Source organism: Oncorhynchus clarkii, chromosome 7, assembly GCF_045791955.1.
Source record: "Oncorhynchus clarkii lewisi isolate Uvic-CL-2024 chromosome 7, UVic_Ocla_1.0, whole genome shotgun sequence".
Classification (NCBI taxonomy): Eukaryota; Metazoa; Chordata; class Actinopteri; order Salmoniformes; family Salmonidae; genus Oncorhynchus; species Oncorhynchus clarkii.
The window spans coordinates 85027689-85048131 of record NC_092153.1 but is presented as its reverse complement, the minus strand read 5'-3'; the positions used below and the strand labels follow the sequence as shown (position 1 = coordinate 85048131).

Below are 20443 nucleotides of genomic sequence, written 5' to 3'. Positions count from 1 at the left end.
ACCGTGGATAGATGGCGGTATTCGCTGAAAACTGAAAGCGCAAACCACCGCATTTAACCATGGTTAGGTGACTGGGAATATGGTCAGATACAAACAGTGTAGTTATTCCCTCCGTAAGGCAATCAGACAGGCAGAACGTCAGTACTGAGACAAAGTGGAGTATCAATTCAAAGGCTCAGACACGAGACGTATGTGGTAGGGTCTATAGACAATCACGGATTACGAAGGGAAAATCAGCCGCATTGCGGACACCGACGGGACCCTGACGTGGATAACACAGTGCCACCGACACGGCCCGCTACCAAGGACTGTTGGCATTCCTGCTCCGTGGCCGACATTTAAACCCTCGCAAGGCTACCGGCCCAGACGGCATCCCGAGCAGACAGTTTGCGGACATAGTCAATCGCTCCCTATTCCAGTCTGTTGTCCCGACTTAATTCACGATGGCCACCATTGTTCCTGTACCCAAGAAAGCAAAGGTAACTGAACCTAATGACTATCGCCTCGTAGCACTCACTTCTGTTACCATGAAGTGCTTTGAGAGTCAAGTTAAGGATCATATTACCTCCACCCTACAGGCCACCCTAGACCCACTTCAATTTGCGTAGTGCCCCAATAGATCCACAGACAATGCACACTGCCCTATCCCATATGGACAAGAGGAATACCTATTTAAGAATGCTGTTCTTTGACTACAACTCAGCATTCAACACCATTGTACCCTCCAAGCTCATCATTAAGCTCTGGGTCCTGGGTCTGAAACCTCCACTGATACTCAACACTGGGGCCACACAAGGGTGCATGCTGAGCCCCATCCTGTACTCCGTGTTCACCCATGACTGTGCAGACGACACAACAGTAGTAGGTCTGATTACCAACAACAACGAGACGGCCTACAGGGAGGAGGTGAGGGCCCTCGGAATGTGGTGTCAGGAAAATAACCTGTCACTCAACATCAACAAAACAAAGGAGCTGATCATGGACAGGAAACAGCAGAGGGAACACCCCCATATCAACATCGACGGGACCGCAGTGGAGCAGGTGGAAAGCTTCAAGTTCCTCGGCGTACACATCACTGACGATCTGAAATAGTCCACCCACACAGACAGTGTGCTGAAGAACCTCAGGAGGCTGAAGAAATTTAGCTCGTCACCTAAAACCCTGACTGACTTGTACAGATGCACAATTGAGAGCATCCTGTCAGGTTGTATCACTGCCTGGTACGGCAACTGCTCCGCCCAAAGTACCTGCCCTCCAGGACACCTACAGCACCCGATGTCACAGGTAGGCCAAAAAGATCATCGAGGACATCAACCACCCGAGCCATGGCCTGATCCAGAAGGCGAGCTCAGTACAGGTGCATCAAAGCTGGGACCGAGAGACTGGAAAAACAGCTTCTATCTCAAGGCCATCAGACTGTTAAACAGCCATCACTAGCCGGTTTCAACCCGGTAACGCAACCCTGCACCTTAGAGGCTGCTGCCCTATATACATAGACCTCGATTCACTGGTCACTTTAATAATGGAACAGCTGTCACTCTAATGATGTTTACATGCTGCTTTACTCATCTCATAATGTATATACTGTATTCTATTCTACTGTATTTTAGTCCATGACACTCCGACATTGCTCAATCTAATATTTATATATTTCTTCATTCCATTCTTTTACTTTAGATTTGTGTGTGTTGGGACTTGTTAGAAACTACTGCACTGTTGGAGCTAGGAACACAAACAATTTACTACACCCGCAACAACATCTGCTAAGTATGTGTGTGACCAATAACATGTGATTTGATTTGACAAGTCTCTCCTTTTAAATTCCTTGGGAAGTGTACGAATCCACACCTTCAAGAGAGAAGGGTAGAGAATTGGACCACAGCATTGATAGACTGTTGGCTGTTGCATATATACTCAGTAGCCAGTTTATTGGTTCGCTCCTGCAGACAGTGAGTCACGTGGTCGTGTCTTGTTATATAAAGCAGGCAGACAGGCATCCAGGCATTCAGTTACTGTTCCATCGGACAGTTTATTAGGTACACCGTCCCATTCACCATAATGGATGGCTCCTGCAGACAGTGGAGTCACGTGGTTGTGGCTTGTTATATAAAGCAGGCAGACAGGCATCCAGGCATTCAGTTACTGTACCATCGGACAGTTTATTAGGTACACCGTCCCATTCACCATAATGGATGGCTCCTGCAGACAGTGAGTCACATGGCCGTGTCTTGCTATATAAAGCAGGCAAACAGGCATTCAGTTACTGTTCCATGGAACGTTAGAATGGGCAACACGAGTGACCTAAGCAACTTTAAGCATGGTATGATCGTCGGATACCAGGCGAGCCGGATCCAGTATTTCAAACGTCCGACAGAGAATGGGGCGATAAACTAACAACATCCAGTCAGTGGCATTTCTGTGGGTGGAAAAACAGCTTGTTGATGAGAGAATTCGAAGGAGAATGGCAAGAATCGTGCTAATAAGCGAGGCACAAACATAAAAATAACAGCACAGAGCGGCATCTCTGAACACACACCTCGTCGGTCTTCGTCATGGATCGGTTATTGCAGCAGACGACCACACCGGGTTCAGACGAACACACACTCCTATCAGCCTAAAACGGGGGGGAGAAGAGTCATGGTGTGACTGAACCCCACTAGAGGGAACTGTTGAGACAGTGATAGATGTTGGTTGGTTGGTACTGTTTAACTTCATCCATTGAATCCTGTATTTATTCATGGGACACATGACACATGGAAGAATATTTCAACTTAATCAATACTAGATGGAGGGTTGGAGAGGAAGGGAGGGTTGGAGAGGAAGGGAGGGTTGGAGAGGAAGGGAGGGTTGGAGAGGAAGGGAGGGTTGGAGAGGAAGGGAGGGTTGGAGGAAGGGAGGGTTGGAGAGGAAGGGAGGGTTGGAGAGGAGGGAGGGTTGGAGAGGAGGGAGGGTTGGAGGGGAAGGGAGGGTTGGAGGGGAAGGGAGGGTTGGAGAGGAAGGGAGGGTTGGAGAGGAAGGGAGGGTTGGAGAGGGTTGGAGGAAGGGAGGGTTGGAGAGGAAGGGAGGGTTGGAGGAAGGGAGTGTTGGAGGAAGGGAGGGAGGGAAGGGTAGATTGTCTCATTTCATCATAGATATGTAATGGCCATATGTGTTAGTCACTGTAAAGTAAATACTCTCCTTGGTCACCATCTGACACACACCAGTCTGAAGGGTGAAGTCACAAGCTCTGCTGATTGGCTGCTGCATAGCAACCTAGTGGTGCCAAAAGCCCAGGTCTGCCCTATACATTTCCATTACAATTGCCAGAACAGCCAACCTTGACACTTTTGGTCTCTAAAATATCTTTCTAATGAAGAAGTTGTATCCCCCGCGGTGAATTATTTGAAGGTTTACTACAAATATAAAATATATTGAATTCAATGGTGATGCTTTCTGACAAGAACATGTCATGACACAAGCTGGCAGCTCCATTAACCTCTCAGGCAGGAGGAAAACGTCGACCCATGATCCTTTTGAGATTATTCATGGTGCCTTTCAGCAATATGGCACCCTTCAAATTCAAAAAGTTCCCCGGGCTTCGTGCGCCATCGGGAGTTGACGGGGAGGACGTCAGCGCCTTCACCATTTACTGGTTTTAACGGAGAGATCAGCAGATATAAACAGCGTCATGACATCAGTGTTAAACATCTGGTGTGTGATCTGTGATGTGAGATGGTTGGCTTGTGGTCCTCCCTGCCCCCCAGACCACATCATCCCCAAAGGACCTTCACACTCCAAGACTCTCAACCACATCAAACACACAACCCTTCAGCAGTCATCACCCCAGACAGGGTCCTGGTCTGATGCGGTTAGGGCTAGGTGGGGGGGTGGACCCCGACGCGGTTAGGGCTAGGTGGGGGGGGCCCTGATGCGGTTAGGGCTAGGTGGGGGGGGGGACCCCGACGCGGTTAGGGCTAGGTGGGGGGGGGGGACCCCGACGCGGTTAGGGCTAGGTGGGGGGGTGGACCTCGACGCGGTTAGGGCTAGGTGGGGGGGTGGACCCCGACGCGGTTAGGGCTAGGTGGGGGGGTGGACCCCGACGCGGTTAGGGCTAGGTGTGGGGGTGGACCCCGATGTGGTTAGGGCTAGGTGGGGGGGGGGGCCCTGATGCGGTTAGGGCTAGGTGGGGGGGTGGACCCCGACGCGGTTAGGGCTAGGTGGGGGGGGTGGACCCCGATGCGGTTAGGGCTAGGTGGGGGGGTGGACCTCGACGCGGTTAGGGCTAGGTGGGGGGGTGGACCCCGATGCGGTTAGGGCTAGGTGGGGGGGGGGGGCCTGATGCGGTTAGGGCTAGGTGGGGGGGGGGACAGGTTCAGAGTTCAACACAATAACTTCTGAAATACTCTCACGCTGTCTGTTGTGCTACTGTAGAAACAACACTTCTTTCAGTGATCCCTAAACTATATGGGACCACATGCAACATCGTTCAAATGGGGACCCTCTCCCCTTCCAGGTCTGTATGCGGCTGACTGCATTAGTGGGTTCTGTCCCAAATGGCACTCCGTTCCCCTATGTAGTGCACCGCGTGTTAACCAGAGCACTATTGGCCCTGGTCAAAAGTAGTGCACTATATATAGGGAATGGGGGGGGTCCCATTGGGGCCGCAGACTAGGACTGTCGTCTGGTAGTGATTAGTGACTGAGGTATTTCGTGGTTAATAACTTGGCTACCAGATCCATTCCCTCATCGTCACTTTGTCAGTGAAGTTACATCATTAGAACGTGTAAGTTCAATAGTCTGCTGTTGATTTTCAAACCGGCCTGGACTCCATTACGCCGTAGAATCCGTGTGTTAGTCTGCTGCTTGTGGGAGATGTGAGTGTTCTGTAATTCCATCTTTAGTCTAGGGGGTTGCTGGGATGATAAACCCAAAAATTACAGACACAGACATTGACCTCTTACTGAAGCATTTAGTTTAGGTTGGTCATTTTGGGTGATTTTTGCAACACAAACACATTCCTGCAGATCGGTATTACCGAATGTGCCCACAAGGGACGCCATTTCAACAGGGATCTTGATCCAGGAAGGGATGGAATGTCTCTGCTGTAACCATTGAAGTTTGATCTTGACACTTAGCCACTTAGCTAGCAAGTTAGCAAACCAAATGTATAGCTGGACTCCGGAGCTGGATATCATTTATTTGACACCTCTTAGATTTCTTGCAGTTATAAGCGGTGGTGTAGCACGGACCCCCCCCAGCCGCCCACTGGGCTGATTTTTAAATGGAACCATTCAGCGTCTTGAAACGAAGTACATTCACCTTAAGATTGTAGAGTGTATGTCCCAGTCTGTCCCTATGTCTAACTACCTTGTCCTCTCTCCAGGCGAGCTCCATCGGGCCAACCTGGATGGACAGTCCACTATTGTCCACTATGTGTCCCTGTCTAACTGTCCCCTCTGTCCACTCCTCTCTTCAGATGAGCTCAGTCGCGCCAACCTGGAGCCCGGGGACACAGAGCAGGTGATTAACCACCTCCACAGAGAGCTGCTGGAGGCCCAGGAGTTGGCCAACACAGGCAAGCAGAAGTGTCTGGAGCTCCAGGCCTTACTGGAGGAGGAGAGGAGGAGTAACAGGCAGCAGACTGAGGAGTCAGCCAAGCAGATCCAGTACCTACAGAGTGAGTATAGAACAGATCAATACCTACAGAGTGAGTATAGTACGGATCAGTACATTAGAGTATAGTACGGATCAGCACCTACAGTGTTGAGTATAGTACAGATCAATACCTACAGAGTGAGTATAGTACAGATCAATACCTACAGAGTGAGTATAGTACAGATCAGTCCATTAGAGTATAGTACGGATCAGCACCTACAGTGTTGAGTATAGTACAGATCAATACCTACAGAGTGAGTATAGTACAGATCAATACCTACAGAGTGAGTATAGTATGGATCAGTACATTAGAGTATAGTACAGATCAGTACATTAGAGTATAGTACAGATCAGTCCATTAGAGTATAGTACAGATCAGTCCATTAGAGTATAGTACAGATCAGTACATTAGAGTATAGTACAGATCAGTACATTAGAGTATAGTACAGATCAGTACATTAGAGTATAGTACAGATCAGTACATTAGAGTATAGTACAGATCAGTACATTAGAGTATAGTACAGATCAGCACATTAGAGTATAGTACAGATCAGTCCATTAGAGTATAGTACAGATCAGTACATTAGAGTATAGTACAGATCAGTACATTAGAGTATAGTACAGATCAGTACATTAGAGTATAGTACAGATCAACACCTACAGAGTTGAGTATAGTACAGATCAATACCTACAGAGTGAGTATAGTACGGACCAGTACATTAAAGTATAGTACTAATTTAGGGACTAATTTAGACTTTAGACACCAGGTGGGTGATTCCCCTCTAATCAGGGACTGATTTAGACTTTAGACATCAGGTGGGTGATTCCCCTCTAATCAGGGACTGATTTAGACTTTAGACATCAGGTGGGTGATTCCCCTCTAATCAGGGACTGATTTAGACTTTAGACATCAGGTGGGTGATTCCCCTCTAATCAGGGACTGATTTAGACTTCAGGCATCAGGTGGGTGATTCCCCTCTAATCAGGGACTGACTTAGACTTTAGACATCAGGTGGGTGATTCCCCTCTAATCAGGGACTGATTTAGACTTCAGGCATCAGGTGGGTGATTCCCCTCTAATCAGGGACTGATTTAGACTTTAGACATCAGGTGGGTGATTCCCCTCTAATCAGGGACTGATTTAGACTTTGGACATCAGGTGGGTGATTCCCCTCTAATCAGGGACTGATTTAGACTTCAGACATCAGGTGGGTGATTCCCCTCTAATCAGGGACTGATTTAGACTTCAGGCATCAGGTGGGTGATTCCCCTCTAATCAGGGACTGATTTAGACTTTAGACATCAGGTGGGTGATTCCCCTCTAATCAGGGACTGATTTAGACTTTGGACATCAGGTGGGTGATTCCCCTCTAATCAGGGACTGATTTAGACTTCAGACATCAGGTGGGTGATTCCCCTCTAATCAGGGACTGATTTAGACTTCAGGCATCAGGTGGGTGATTCCCCTCTAATCAGGGACTGATTTAGACTTCAGACATCAGGTGGGTGATTCCCCTCTAATCAGGGACTGATTTAGACTTTAGACATCAGGTGGGTGATTCCCCTCTAATCAGGGACTGATTTAGACTTTAGACATCAGGTGGGTGATTCCCCTCTAATCAGGGACTGATTTAGACTTCAGACATCAGGTGTGTGCAATTCATTATCAGGTAGAACAGAAAATTATTATACTATATACTACATTACTGGTACCATACATTACATTACATTATTATACTATATACTATGTTACTGGTACCATACATTACATTATTATACTATATACTACGTTACTGGTACCATACATTACATTACTATACTATATACTACGTTACTGGTACCATACATTACATTACTATACTATATACTACGTTACTGGTACCATACATTACATTATTATACTATATACTACGTTACTGGTACCATACATTACATTACATTATTATACTATATACTACGTTACTGGTACCATACATTACATTACTATACTATATACTATGTTACTGGTACCATACATTACATTACATTATTATACTATATACTACGTTACTAGTACCATACATTACATTATTATACTATATACTACGTTACTGGTACCATACATTACATTATTATACTATATACTACGTTACTGGTACCATACATTACATTACATTATTATACTATATACTATGTTACTGGTACCATACATTACATTATTATACTATATACTACGTTACTGGTACCATACATTACATTACTATACTATATACTACGTTACTGGTACCATACATTACATTACTATACTATATACTACGTTACTGGTACCATACATTACATTATTATACTATATACTACGTTACTGGTACCATACATTACATTACTATACTATATACTACGTTACTGGTACCATACATTACATTACTATACTATACACTACGTTACTGGTACCATACATTACATTATTATACTATATACTACGTTACTGGTACCATACATTACATTACTATACTATATACTATGTTACTGGTACCATACATTACATTACATTACTATACTATATACTACGTTACTGGTACCATACATTACATTACTATACTATATACTACGTTACTGGTACCATACATTACATTACTATACTATATACTACGTTACTGGTACCATACATTACATTATTATACTATATACTACGTTACTGGTACCATACATTACATTATTATACTATATACTACGTTACTGGTACCATACATTACATTATTATACTATATACTACGTTACTGGTACCATACATTACATTACTATACTATATACTACGTTACTGGTACCATACATTACATTACATTATTATACTATATACTACGTTACTGGTACCATACATTACATTATTATACTATATACTACGTTACTGGTACCATACATTACATTACATTATTATACTATATACTACGTTACTGGTACCATACATTACATTATTATACTATATACTACGTTACTGGTACCATACATTACATTATTATACTATATACTATGTTACTGGTACCATACATTACATTATTATACTATATACTACGTTACTGGTACCATACATTACATTATTATACTATATACTATGTTACTGGTACCATACATTACATTATTATACTATATACTACGTTACTGGTACCATACATTACATTATTATACTATATACTATGTTACTGGTACCATACATTACATTATTATATTATATACTATGTTACTGGTACCATACATTACATTACTATACTATATACTACGTTACTGGTACCATACATTACATTATTATACTATATACTACGTTACTGGTACCATACATTACATTATTATACTATATACTACGTTACTGGTACCATACATTACATTACTATACTATATACTACGTTACTGGTACCATACATTACATTACTATACCAAATACTACGTTACTGGTACCATACATTACATTATTATACTATATACTACGTCACTGGTACCATACATTACATTATTATACTATATACTACGTTACTGGTACCATACATTACATTACTATACTATATACTGCGTTACTAGTACCATACATTACATTATTATACTATATACTACGTTACTGGTACCATACATTACATTACATTATTATACTATATACTATGTTACTGGTACCATACATTACATTACTATACTATATACTACGTTACTGGTACCATACATTACATTACATTATTATACTATATACTATGTTACTGGTACCATACATTACATTATTATACTATATACTACGTTACTGGTACCATACATTACATTATTATACTATATACTACGTTACTGGTACCATACATTACATTACATTATTATACTATATACTACGTTACTGGTACCATACATTACATTACTATACTATATACTACGTTACTGGTACCATACATTACATTACTATACTATATACTACGTTACTGGTACCATACATTACATTATTATACTATATACTACGTTACTGGTACCATACATTACATTACATTATTATACTATATACTACGTTACTGGTACCATACATTACATTATTATACTATATACTACGTTACTGGTACCATACATTACATTATTATACTATATACTACGTTACTGGTACCATACATTACATTACATTATTATACTATATACTACGTTACTGGTACCATACATTACATTATTATACTATATACTACGTTACTGGTACCATACATTACATTACATTATTATACTATATACTATGTTACTGGTACCATACATTACATTACTATACTATATACTACGTTACTGGTACCATACATTACATTACATTATTATACTATATACTATGTTACTGGTACCATACATTACATTATTATACTATAAACTACGTTACTGGTACCATACATTACATTACTATACTATATACTACGTTACTGGTACCATACATTACATTACTATGCATCACAATACTATACCATACTATACATTACTATACCATACTATACATTACTATGCCATACATTACTGTATATTACATTACTATACCGCACATTACTATACCTTACCATACTTTACATTACTATATATTACATTACGATGCCATACATTACTATACCATACATTACAATAATATACATTACAATACCATACATTACAATACCTTAAATTACTATACCTTACATTACTATACAATACATTACTCTACCATACCTTACATCCAGATACATTACTATACATTACATTACTGTACCAAACATTAAAATACCTTAAATTACTATACATTACTGTACCAAACATTACCTTACATTACTATACCATACATTACAATACCTTAAATTACTATACATTACATTGCTATACCATACATTACCTTACATTACTATACCATACATTACAATACCTTAAATTACTATACATTACATTACCTTACATTACTATACCATACATTACAATACCTTAAATTACTATACATTACATTGCTATACCATACATTACCATATATTACTATACCATGCATTACTATACCATACCATACATTACTATACCATATAATACCATGCATTGCTATACCATGCATTGCTATACCATACAATACGATATATTACATTACTGTACCGAACATTGCATTACCATACATTACCTTACATTACATTACTATACATTACATTACTGTACCGAACATTGCATTACCATACATTACCTTACATTACATTACTGTACCTTACATTACTATACCATACATTACATTACATTGCTATACCATACATTACATTGCTATACCATACATTGCTATACCATACATTGCTATACCATACATTGCTATACCATACATTGCTATACATTACTATACCATACATTACATTGCTATACCATACATACATACATACAGGGCAGCTCTGAGTTTTCCTTATTCCATATAGTTATTAGGGCAGCTCTGAGTTTTCCTTATTCCATATAGTTATTAGGGCAGCGCTGAGTTTTCCTTATTCCATATAGTTATTAGGGCAGCTCTGAGTTTTCCTTATTCCATATAGTTATTAGGGCAGCGCTGAGTTTTCCTTATTCCATATAGTTATTAGGGCAGCGCTGAGTTTTCCTTATTCCATATAGTTATTAGGGCAGCGCTGAGTTTTCCTTATTCCATATAGTTATTAGGGCAGCGCTGAGTTTTCCTTATTCCATATAGTTATTAGGGCAGCGCTGAGTTTTCCTTATTCCATATAGTTATTAGGGCAGCGCTGAGTTTTCCTTATAGTTATTAGGGCAGCGCTGAGTTGTCCTTATTCCATATAGTTATTAGGGCAGCGCTGAGTTTTCCTTATTCCATATAGTTATTAGGGCAGCGCTGAGTTGTCCTTATTCCATATAGTTATTAGGGCAGCGCTGAGTTTTCCTTATTCCATATAGTTATTAGGGCAGCGCTGAGTTGTCCTTATTCCATATAGTTATTAGGGCAGCGCTGAGTTTTCCTTATTCCATATAGTTATTAGGGCAGCTCTGAGTTTTCCTTATTCCATATAGTTATTAGGGCAGCTCTGAGTTGTCCTTATTCCATATAGTTATTAGGGCAGCGCTGAGTTTTCCTTATTCCATATAGTTATTAGGGCAGCTCTGCTTTGGGGGGGGAATCAAACCAGCAAGCTTGTGTATGGCAACCCACGTCTGACAGCCCGTATATATTATTGTTGTTTACATTACACGATTGTTTCCAGGTCAGTTAGGGGAGAGATGTTGTATATTATATAGTGTATATGAAAGTATATACCATCTGTTTCCAGGTCAGTTGGGGAAGCTAGCGGTAGACATGGAGGAGCTGAAGGAGCAGAGAGAGAGCAGCATCAGCAGCACACAGGAGGAGCTGTACTCTGCTCAGGAGGAAGTGCTAGTTCTCCACCACGCCATGGAGGCCGCCACGGCCGAGAGGGAGCGAGACATTGCCGCCCTGCAGAGGGACCTGGGAGGTGTCACGGCCGAGCTGGAGAAGTGGCGTCAGGCTGCGTCGAAATACGAACAGGAGATCAACTCCCTGCAGGCCACCTTCCAACAGCAGAGCCTGCACCAGCAGAGAGCCCTCGAGCTACAAGGTACGATACTATGCTAATCCCTAACCTTTCCAACAGCAGAGCCTGCACCAGCAGAGAGCCCTCGAGCTACAAGGTACGATACTATGCTAATCCCTAACCTTTCTAACAGCAGAGCCTGCACCAGCAGAGAGCCCTCGAGCTACAAGGTACGATACTATGCTAATCCCTAACCTTTCCAACAGCAGAGCCTGCACCAGCAGAGAGCCCTCGAGCTACAAGGTACGATACTATGCTAATCCCTAACCTTTCTAACAGCAGAGCCTGCACCAGCAGAGAGCCCTCGAGCTACAAGGTACGATACTATGCTAACCCCTAACCTTTCCAACAGCAGAGCCTGCACCAGCAGAGAGCCCTCGAGCTACAAGGTACGATACTATGCTAACCCCTAACCTTTCCAACAGCAGAGCCTGCACCAGCAGAGAGCCCTCGAGCTACAAGGTACGATACTATGCTAACCCCTAACCTTTCCAACAGCAGAGCCTGCACCAGCAGAGAGCCCTCGAGCTACAAGGTACGATACTATGCTAATCCCTAACCTTTCTAACAGCAGAGCCTGCACCAGCAGAGAGCCCTCGAGCTACAAGGTACGATACTATGCTAACCCCTAACCTTTCCAACAGCAGAGCCTGCACCAGCAGGGAGCCCTCGAGCTACAAGGTACGATACTATGCTAACCCCTAACCTTTCCAACAGCAGAGCCTGCACCAGCAGAGAGCCCTCGAGCTACAAGGTACGATACTATGCTAACCCCTAACCTTTCCAACAGCAGAGCCTGCACCAGCAGAGAGCCCTCGAGCTACAAGGTACGATACTATGCTAACCCCTAACCTTTCTAACAGCAGAGCCTGCACCAGCAGAGAGCCCTCGAGCTACAAGGTACGATACTATGCTAATCCCTAACCTTTCCAACAGCAGAGCCTGCACCAGCAGAGAGCCCTCGAGCTACAAGGTACGATACTATGCTAATCCCTAACCTTTCTAACAGCAGAGCCTGCACCAGCAGAGAGCCCTCGAGCTACAAGGTACGATACTATGCTAATCCCTAACCTTTCTAACAGCAGAGCCTGCACCAGCAGAGAGCCCTCGAGCTACAAGGTACGATACTATGCTAATCCCTAACCTTTCTAACAGCAGAGCCTGCACCAGCAGAGAGCCCTCGAGCTACAAGGTACGATACTATGCTAACCCCTAACCTTTCTAACAGCAGAGCCTGCACCAGCAGAGAGCCCTCGAGCTACAAGGTACGATACTATGCTAACCCCTAACCTTTCCAACAGCAGAGCCTGCACCAGCAGAGAGCCCTCGAGCTACAAGGTACGATACTATGCTAACCCCTAACCTTTCCAACAGCAGAGCCTGCACCAGCAGAGAGCCCTCGAGCTACAAGGTACGATACTATGCTAACCCCTAACCTTTCCAACAGCAGAGCCTGATGGGTGTTCCTGATCAATTCCTTACATTATCCTCCATCATATTGAATTGAAACTGACCTCTCTCTCTATACCCCAGCCAAAATACACGTTGTTGTTGTTGTACTTTGTGATCACATCCTTGCAGCATAAAAGTTGCCAGTGTTTTGAATTCAGAAGGACTGCTATAATAATGATCTGTTTCTGTAGGAGAGTTGGAGCGCCTTCAGAAGGACTGCTATAATAATGATCTGTTTCTGTAGGAGAGTTGGAGCGCCTTCAGAAGGACTGATATAATAATGATCTGTTTCTGTAGGAGAGTTGGAGCGCCTTCAGAAGGACTGCTATAATAATGATCTGTTTCTGTAGGAGAGTTGGAGCGCCTTCAGAAGGACTGCTATAATAATGATCTGTTTCTGTAGGAGAGTTGGAGCGCCTTCAGAAGGACTGCTATAATAATGATCTGTTTCTGTAGGAGAGTTGGAGCGCCTTCAGAAGGACTGCTATAATAATGATCTGTTTCTGTAGGAGAGTTGGAGCGCCTTCAGAAGGACTGCTATAATAATGATCTGTTTCTGTAGGAGAGTTGGAGCGCCTTCAGAAGGACTGCTATAATAATGATCTGTTTCTGTAGGAGAGTTGGAGCGCCTTCAGAAGGACTGCTATAATAATGATCTGTTTCTGTAGGAGAGTTGGAGCGCCTTCAGAAGGACTGCTATAATAATGATCTGTTTCTGTAGGAGAGTTGGAGCGCCTTCAGAAGGACTGCTATAATAATGATCTGTTTCTGTAGGAGAGTTGGAGCGCCTTCAGAAGGACTGCTATAATAATGATCTGTTTCTGTAGGAGAGTTGGAGCGCCTTCAGAAGGACTGCTATAATAATGATCTGTTTCTGTAGGAGAGTTGGAGCGCCTTCAGAAGGACTGCTATAATAATGATCTGTTTCTGTAGGAGAGTTGGAGCGCCTTCAGAAGGACTGCTATAATAATGATCTGTTTCTGTAGGAGAGTTGGAGCGCCTTCAGAAGGACTGCTATAATAATGATCTGTTTCTGTAGGAGAGTTGGAGCGCCTTCAGAAGGACTGCTATAATAATGATCTGTTTCTGTAGGAGAGTTGGAGCGCCTTCAGAAGGACTGCTATAATAATGATCTGTTTCTGTAGGAGAGTTGGAGCGCCTTCAGAAGGACTGCTATAATAATGATCTGTTTCTGTAGGAGAGTTGGAGCGCCTTCAGAAGGACTGCTATAATAATGATCTGTTTCTGTAGGAGAGTTGGAGCGCCTTCAGAAGGACTGCTATAATAATGATCTGTTTCTGTAGGAGAGTTGGAGCGCCTTCAGAAGGACTGCTATAATAATGATCTGTTTCTGTAGGAGAGTTGGAGCGCCTTCAGAAGGACTGCTATAATAATGATCTGTTTCTGTAGGAGAGTTGGAGCGCCTTCAGAAGGACTGCTATAATAATGATCTGTTTCTGTAGGAGAGTTGGAGCGCCTTCAGAAGGGCTGTTCCAGTCTGCAGCAGGAGTGTGAGTGTCTCCGTTCTGAGAAGACGACCCTGGTGAACAGACTACACGGACTGGAGACGGACCTGGACAGGTGGGTCCACACACCGTAGACACAGCAGATCGGGGGGGGGGGGGGGGTGTTATCCCTGATGGTCAACGGAACGACTTAGCCGCTACACCAGGAAATATGTCACTACACAGAGCAATGACATCCAGAAGTGACAGTGGTAGGTCTGCCAAGTGTTGCTTTTTGTTGACTGCTGATCCGGCTTACTGCAGACCCGGCTTACTGCAGACCCGGCTTACTGCAGACCCGGCTTACTGCAGACCCGGCTTACTGCAGACCCGGCTTACTGCAGACCCGGCTTACTGCAGACCCGGCTTACTGCAGACCCGGCTTACTGCAGACCCGGCTGACTGCAGACCCGGCTGACTGCAGACCCGGCTGACTGCCGACCCGGCTGACTGCCGACCCGGCTGACTGCAGACCCGGTTTACTGCAGACCCGGCTGACTGCCGACCCGGCTTACTGCAGACTGGGTCTCTTCCTCTAGCTAGGCCCGGTGGGGTGTGAATCCCCCTTTCTAACTGAACTAAGCGAGGAAGCCCAACTGCCTATACAATGGGAGGGACATTTTAGGAAACACTCATCTCCATCTGATAAAAGACTTCTACAAGTGTTCCACTTCTAGGTGTATTGTCAAAGGAGGAGTCTGAGTGGAAGTGTTACCGTTTCAGACCTCTGAGCTGCAGCAGGGTTACCGTTTCAGACCTCTGAGCTGCAGCAGGGTTACCGTTTCAGACCTCTGAGCTGCAGCAGGGTTACCGTTTCAGACCTCCTCACACTGAGCTGCAGCAGGGTTACCGTTTCAGACATCTGAGTTGCAGCAGGGTTACCGTTTCAGACATCTGAGCTGCAGCAGGGTTACCGTTTCAGACCTCTGAGCTGCAGCAGGGTTACCGTTTCAGACCTCTGAGCTGCAGCAGGGTTACCGTTTCAGACCTCCTCACACTGAGCTGCAGCAGGGTTACCGTTTCAGACCTCTGAGCTGCAGCAGGGTTACCGTTTCAGACCTCTGAGCTGCAGCAGGGTTACCGTTTCAGACCTCCTCACACTGAGCTGCAGCAGGGTTACAGTTTCAGACCTCTGAGCTGCAGCAGGGTTACAGTTTCAGACCTCTGAGCTGCAGCAGGGTTACCGTTTCAGACCTCCTCACACTGAGCTGCAGCAGGGTTACCGTTTCAGACCTCTGAGCTGCAGCAGGGTTACCGTTTCAGACCTCTGAGCTGCAGCAGGGTTACCGTTTCAGACCTCTGAGCTGCAGCAGGGTTACCGTTTCAGACCTCTGAGCTGCAGCAGGGTTACCGTTTAAGACCTCCTCACACTGAGCTGCAGCAGGGTTACCGTTTCAGACATCTGAGTTGCAGCAGGGTTACCGTTTCAGACATCTGAGCTGCAGCAGGGTTACCGTTTCAGACCTCTGAGCTGCAGCAGGGTTACCGTTTCAGACCTCTGAGCTGCAGCAGGGTTACCGTTTCAGACCTCCTCACACTGAGCTGCAGCAGGGTTACCGTTTCAGACCTCTGAGCTGCAGCAGGGTTACAGTTTCAGACCTCTGAGCTGCAGCAGGGTTACCGTTTCAGACCTCTGAGCTGCAGCAGGGTTACCGTTTCAGACCTCCTCACACTGAGCTGCAGCAGGGTTACCGTTTCAGACCTCTGAGCTGCACCAGGGTTACCGTTTCAGACCTCTGAGCTGCAGCAGGGTTACAGTTTCAGACCTCTGAGCTGCAGCAGGGTTACAGTTTCAGACCTCTGAGCTGCAGCAGGGTTACCGTTTCAGACCTCTGAGCTGCAGCAGGGTTACCGTTTCAGACCTCTGAGCTGCAGCAGGGTTACCGTTTCAGACCTCTGAGCTGCAGCAGGGTTACCGTTTCAGACCTCTGAGCTGCAGCAGGGTTACCGTTTCAGACCTCTGAGCTGCAGCAGGGTTACCGTTTCAGACATCTGAGCTGCAGCAGGGTTACCGTTTCAGACATCTGAGCTGCAGCAGGGTTACCGTTTCAGACCTCTGAGCTGCAGCAGGGTTACCGTTTCAGACCTCTGAGCTACAGCAGGGTTACCGTTTCAGACCTCCTCACACTGAGCTGCAGCAGGGTTACCGTTTCAGACCTCTGAGCTGCAGCAGGGTTACAGTTTCAGACCTCTGAGCTGCAGCAGGGTTACCGTTTCAGACATCTGAGTTGCAGCAGGGTTACCGTTTCAGACATCTGAGCTGCAGCAGGGTTACCGTTTCAGACCTCTGAGCTGCAGCAGGGTTACCGTTTCAGACCTCTGAGCTGCAGCAGGGTTACCGTTTCAGACCTCCTCACACTGAGCTGCAGCAGGGTTACCGTTTCAGACCTCTGAGCTGCAGCAGGGTTACAGTTTCAGACCTCTGAGCTGCAGCAGGGTTACCGTTTCAGACCTCTGAGCTGCAGCAGGGTTACCGTTTCAGACCTCCTCACACTGAGCTGCAGCAGGGTTACCGTTTCAGACCTCTGAGCTGCACCAGGGTTACCGTTTCAGACCTCCTCACACTGAGCTGCAGCAGGGTTACCGTTTCAGACCTCTGAGCTGCAGCAGGGTTACAGTTTCAGACCTCTGAGCTGCAGCAGGGTTACCGTTTCAGACCTCTGAGCTGCAGCAGGGTTACCGTTTCAGACCTCTGAGCTGCAGCAGGGTTACCGTTTCAGACCTCCTCACACTGAGCTGCAGCAGGGTTACCGTTTCAGACCTCTGAGCTGCAGCAGGGTTACCGTTTCAGACCTCTGAGCTGCAGCAGGGTTACCGTTTCAGACCTCTGAGCTGCAGCAGGGTTACCGTTTCAGACCTCCTCACACTGAGCTGCAGCAGGGTTACCGTTTCAGACCTCTGAGCTGCAGCAGGGTTACAGTTTCAGACCTCTGAGCTGCAGCAGGGTTACCGTTTCAGACCTCTGAGCTGCAGCAGGGTTACCGTTTCAGACCTCTGAGCTGCAGCAGGGTTACCGTTTCAGACATCTGAGTTGCAGCAGGGTTACCGTTTCAGACATCTGAGCTGCAGCAGGGTTACCGTTTCAGACCTCTGAGCTGCAGCAGGGTTACCGTTTCAGACCTCTGAGCTGCAGCAGGGTTACCGTTTCAGACCTCCTCACACTGAGCTGCAGCAGGGTTACCGTTTCAGACCTCTGAGCTGCAGCAGGGTTACAGTTTCAGACCTCTGAGCTGCAGCAGGGTTACCGTTTCAGACATCTGAGTTGCAGCAGGGTTACCGTTTCAGACATCTGAGCTGCAGCAGGGTTACCGTTTCAGACCTCTGAGCTGCAGCAGGGTTACCGTTTCAGACCTCTGAGCTGCAGCAGGGTTACCGTTTCAGACCTCCTCACACTGAGCTGCAGCAGGGTTACCGTTTCAGACCTCTGAGCTGCAGCAGGGTTACAGTTTCAGACCTCTGAGCTGCAGCAGGGTTACCGTTTCAGACCTCTGAGCTGCAGCAGGGTTACCGTTTCAGACCTCCTCACACTGAGCTGCAGCAGGGTTACCGTTTCAGACCTCTGAGCTGCAGCAGGGTTACAGTTTCAGACCTCTGAGCTGCAGCAGGGTTACCGTTTCAGACCTCTGAGCTGCAGCAGGGTTACCGTTTCAGACCTCCTCACACTGAGCTGCAGCAGGGTTACCGTTTCAGACATCTGAGTTGCAGCAGGGTTACCGTTTCAGACATCTGAGCTGCAGCAGGGTTACCGTTTCAGACCTCTGAGCTGCAGCAGGGTTACCGTTTCAGACCTCTGAGCTGCAGCAGGGTTACCGTTTCAGACCTCCTCACACTGAGCTGCAGCAGGGTTACCGTTTCAGACCTCTGAGCTGCAGCAGGGTTACAGTTTCAGACCTCTGAGCTGCAGCAGGGTTACCGTTTCAGACCTCTGAGCTGCAGCAGGGTTACCGTTTCAGACCTCCTCACACTGAGCTGCAGCAGGGTTACCGTTTCAGACCTCTGAGCTGCAGCAGGGTTACCGTTTCAGACCTCCTCACACTGAGCTGCAGCAGGGTTACCGTTTCAGACCTCTGAGCTGCAGCAGGGTTACCGTTTCAGACCTCTGAGCTGCAGCAGGGTTAGCGTTTCAGACCTCCTCACACTGAGCTGCATTCACAAAGGCAGGACAGACTGACTGTTTGACTCCTTTATTAAGCAGCTCATCTTAATAAAGGAGGTTGTTGGTCTACTGGTTGTTGGTCTACTGGTTGTTGGTCTACTGGTTGTTGGTCTACTGCCCTGTCTGCAGAGACGCTGGAAAGAGTCAAACAGATTTTAGCTGCCTCTGCTCTCTGTCAGTCTCCAAGTCTCTGCTGCCACTCAACACTCCTTCATGTTGAAATCCTTCATCACAGTCAGCGCTATCGGAGGGTGGATGAATCTAGTGCTATTGGGGGTTGTGCTAGCCTGGTACGGTGTGGGTGGATAACCTGTCAGCTATTTATTAGCTGTGTGGGTGTGAGGGCTTCAACAGCAGCAGTGTGCAGGAGCTGACTTGGGACAGATGCAGCATGGAGAGGAGGGAAGGAGAGTGATGGAGGGGGGAGAGAGCAGTTGAAATGTTGAGCTCAAGCTGAAGTACAACAGACTTATTATTACTTAACTATCCATCCATGTGCTTGACCACCTGTCCTCTTCTCAGTTCCAGGGAGCAGACTGCCAGTTTGAACAGCAGTCTTCAGTTACTGGAGAAGTCCCAGGGAGAGATGCAGAGTAGACTGGGCTCACTGCAGGACCAACACCTCCAGGACGCTAACAAGCTGCAGTCACAGCTGGCCCAGGCTGCTAGCAGGACACAGAGCCTGCAGAGAGAGGTATGATACAGTACACACACAGCTAACCCAGGCTACTAGCAGAGAAAGGTATGATACAGTACACACACAGCTAACCCAGGCTACTAGCAGAGAGAGGTATGATACAGTACACACACAGCTAACCCAGGCTACTAGCAGAGAGAGGTATGACAGCTATCCCTGGTACCAGCCACGCAGCTATCCCTAGTACCAGCCACACATCTATCCCTGGTACCAGCGACACAGCTATCCCAGGTACCAGATGAATCTCACATGAATCTCTTCCTCCCTCTCTCCCTCTCTCCAACCCCAGTATGAGGACACCCAGACCTTGCTATCTGACCTGCGGCAGCGTTATGACCGGACAGAGCAGGAGAAACGCTCCATCAACGAGGAGCTGGAACAGTGTAAATTCAACCTCAAACTGCTGCAGGACAAGGGCAAGAATGTAAGTAGTGATACCATAACCCCATTTCCTGTCCAGAAGTCACCAGGC

At 45.9% G+C, this 20443-nt stretch overlaps 1 protein-coding gene across 13 annotated transcripts in view; it reads left to right on the top strand.

Annotated features, from left to right (window-relative positions):
• The window catches only part of LOC139413936 (sarcolemma associated protein a), a 122198-nt gene that overhangs the window by 86556 nt on the left and 15199 nt on the right, over positions 1–20443 (top strand). For all 13 annotated transcript variants that reach the window (XM_071161812.1, XM_071161813.1, XM_071161810.1 and 10 more), the window contains 5 exons: positions 5456–5656; positions 11880–12185; positions 15077–15194; positions 19797–19968; positions 20261–20395. In XM_071161812.1, the coding sequence (XP_071017913.1) occupies positions 5456–5656; positions 11880–12185; positions 15077–15194; positions 19797–19968; positions 20261–20395 (932 nt within the window). The remainder of the gene's footprint in view (positions 1–5455; positions 5657–11879; positions 12186–15076; positions 15195–19796; positions 19969–20260; positions 20396–20443) is intronic.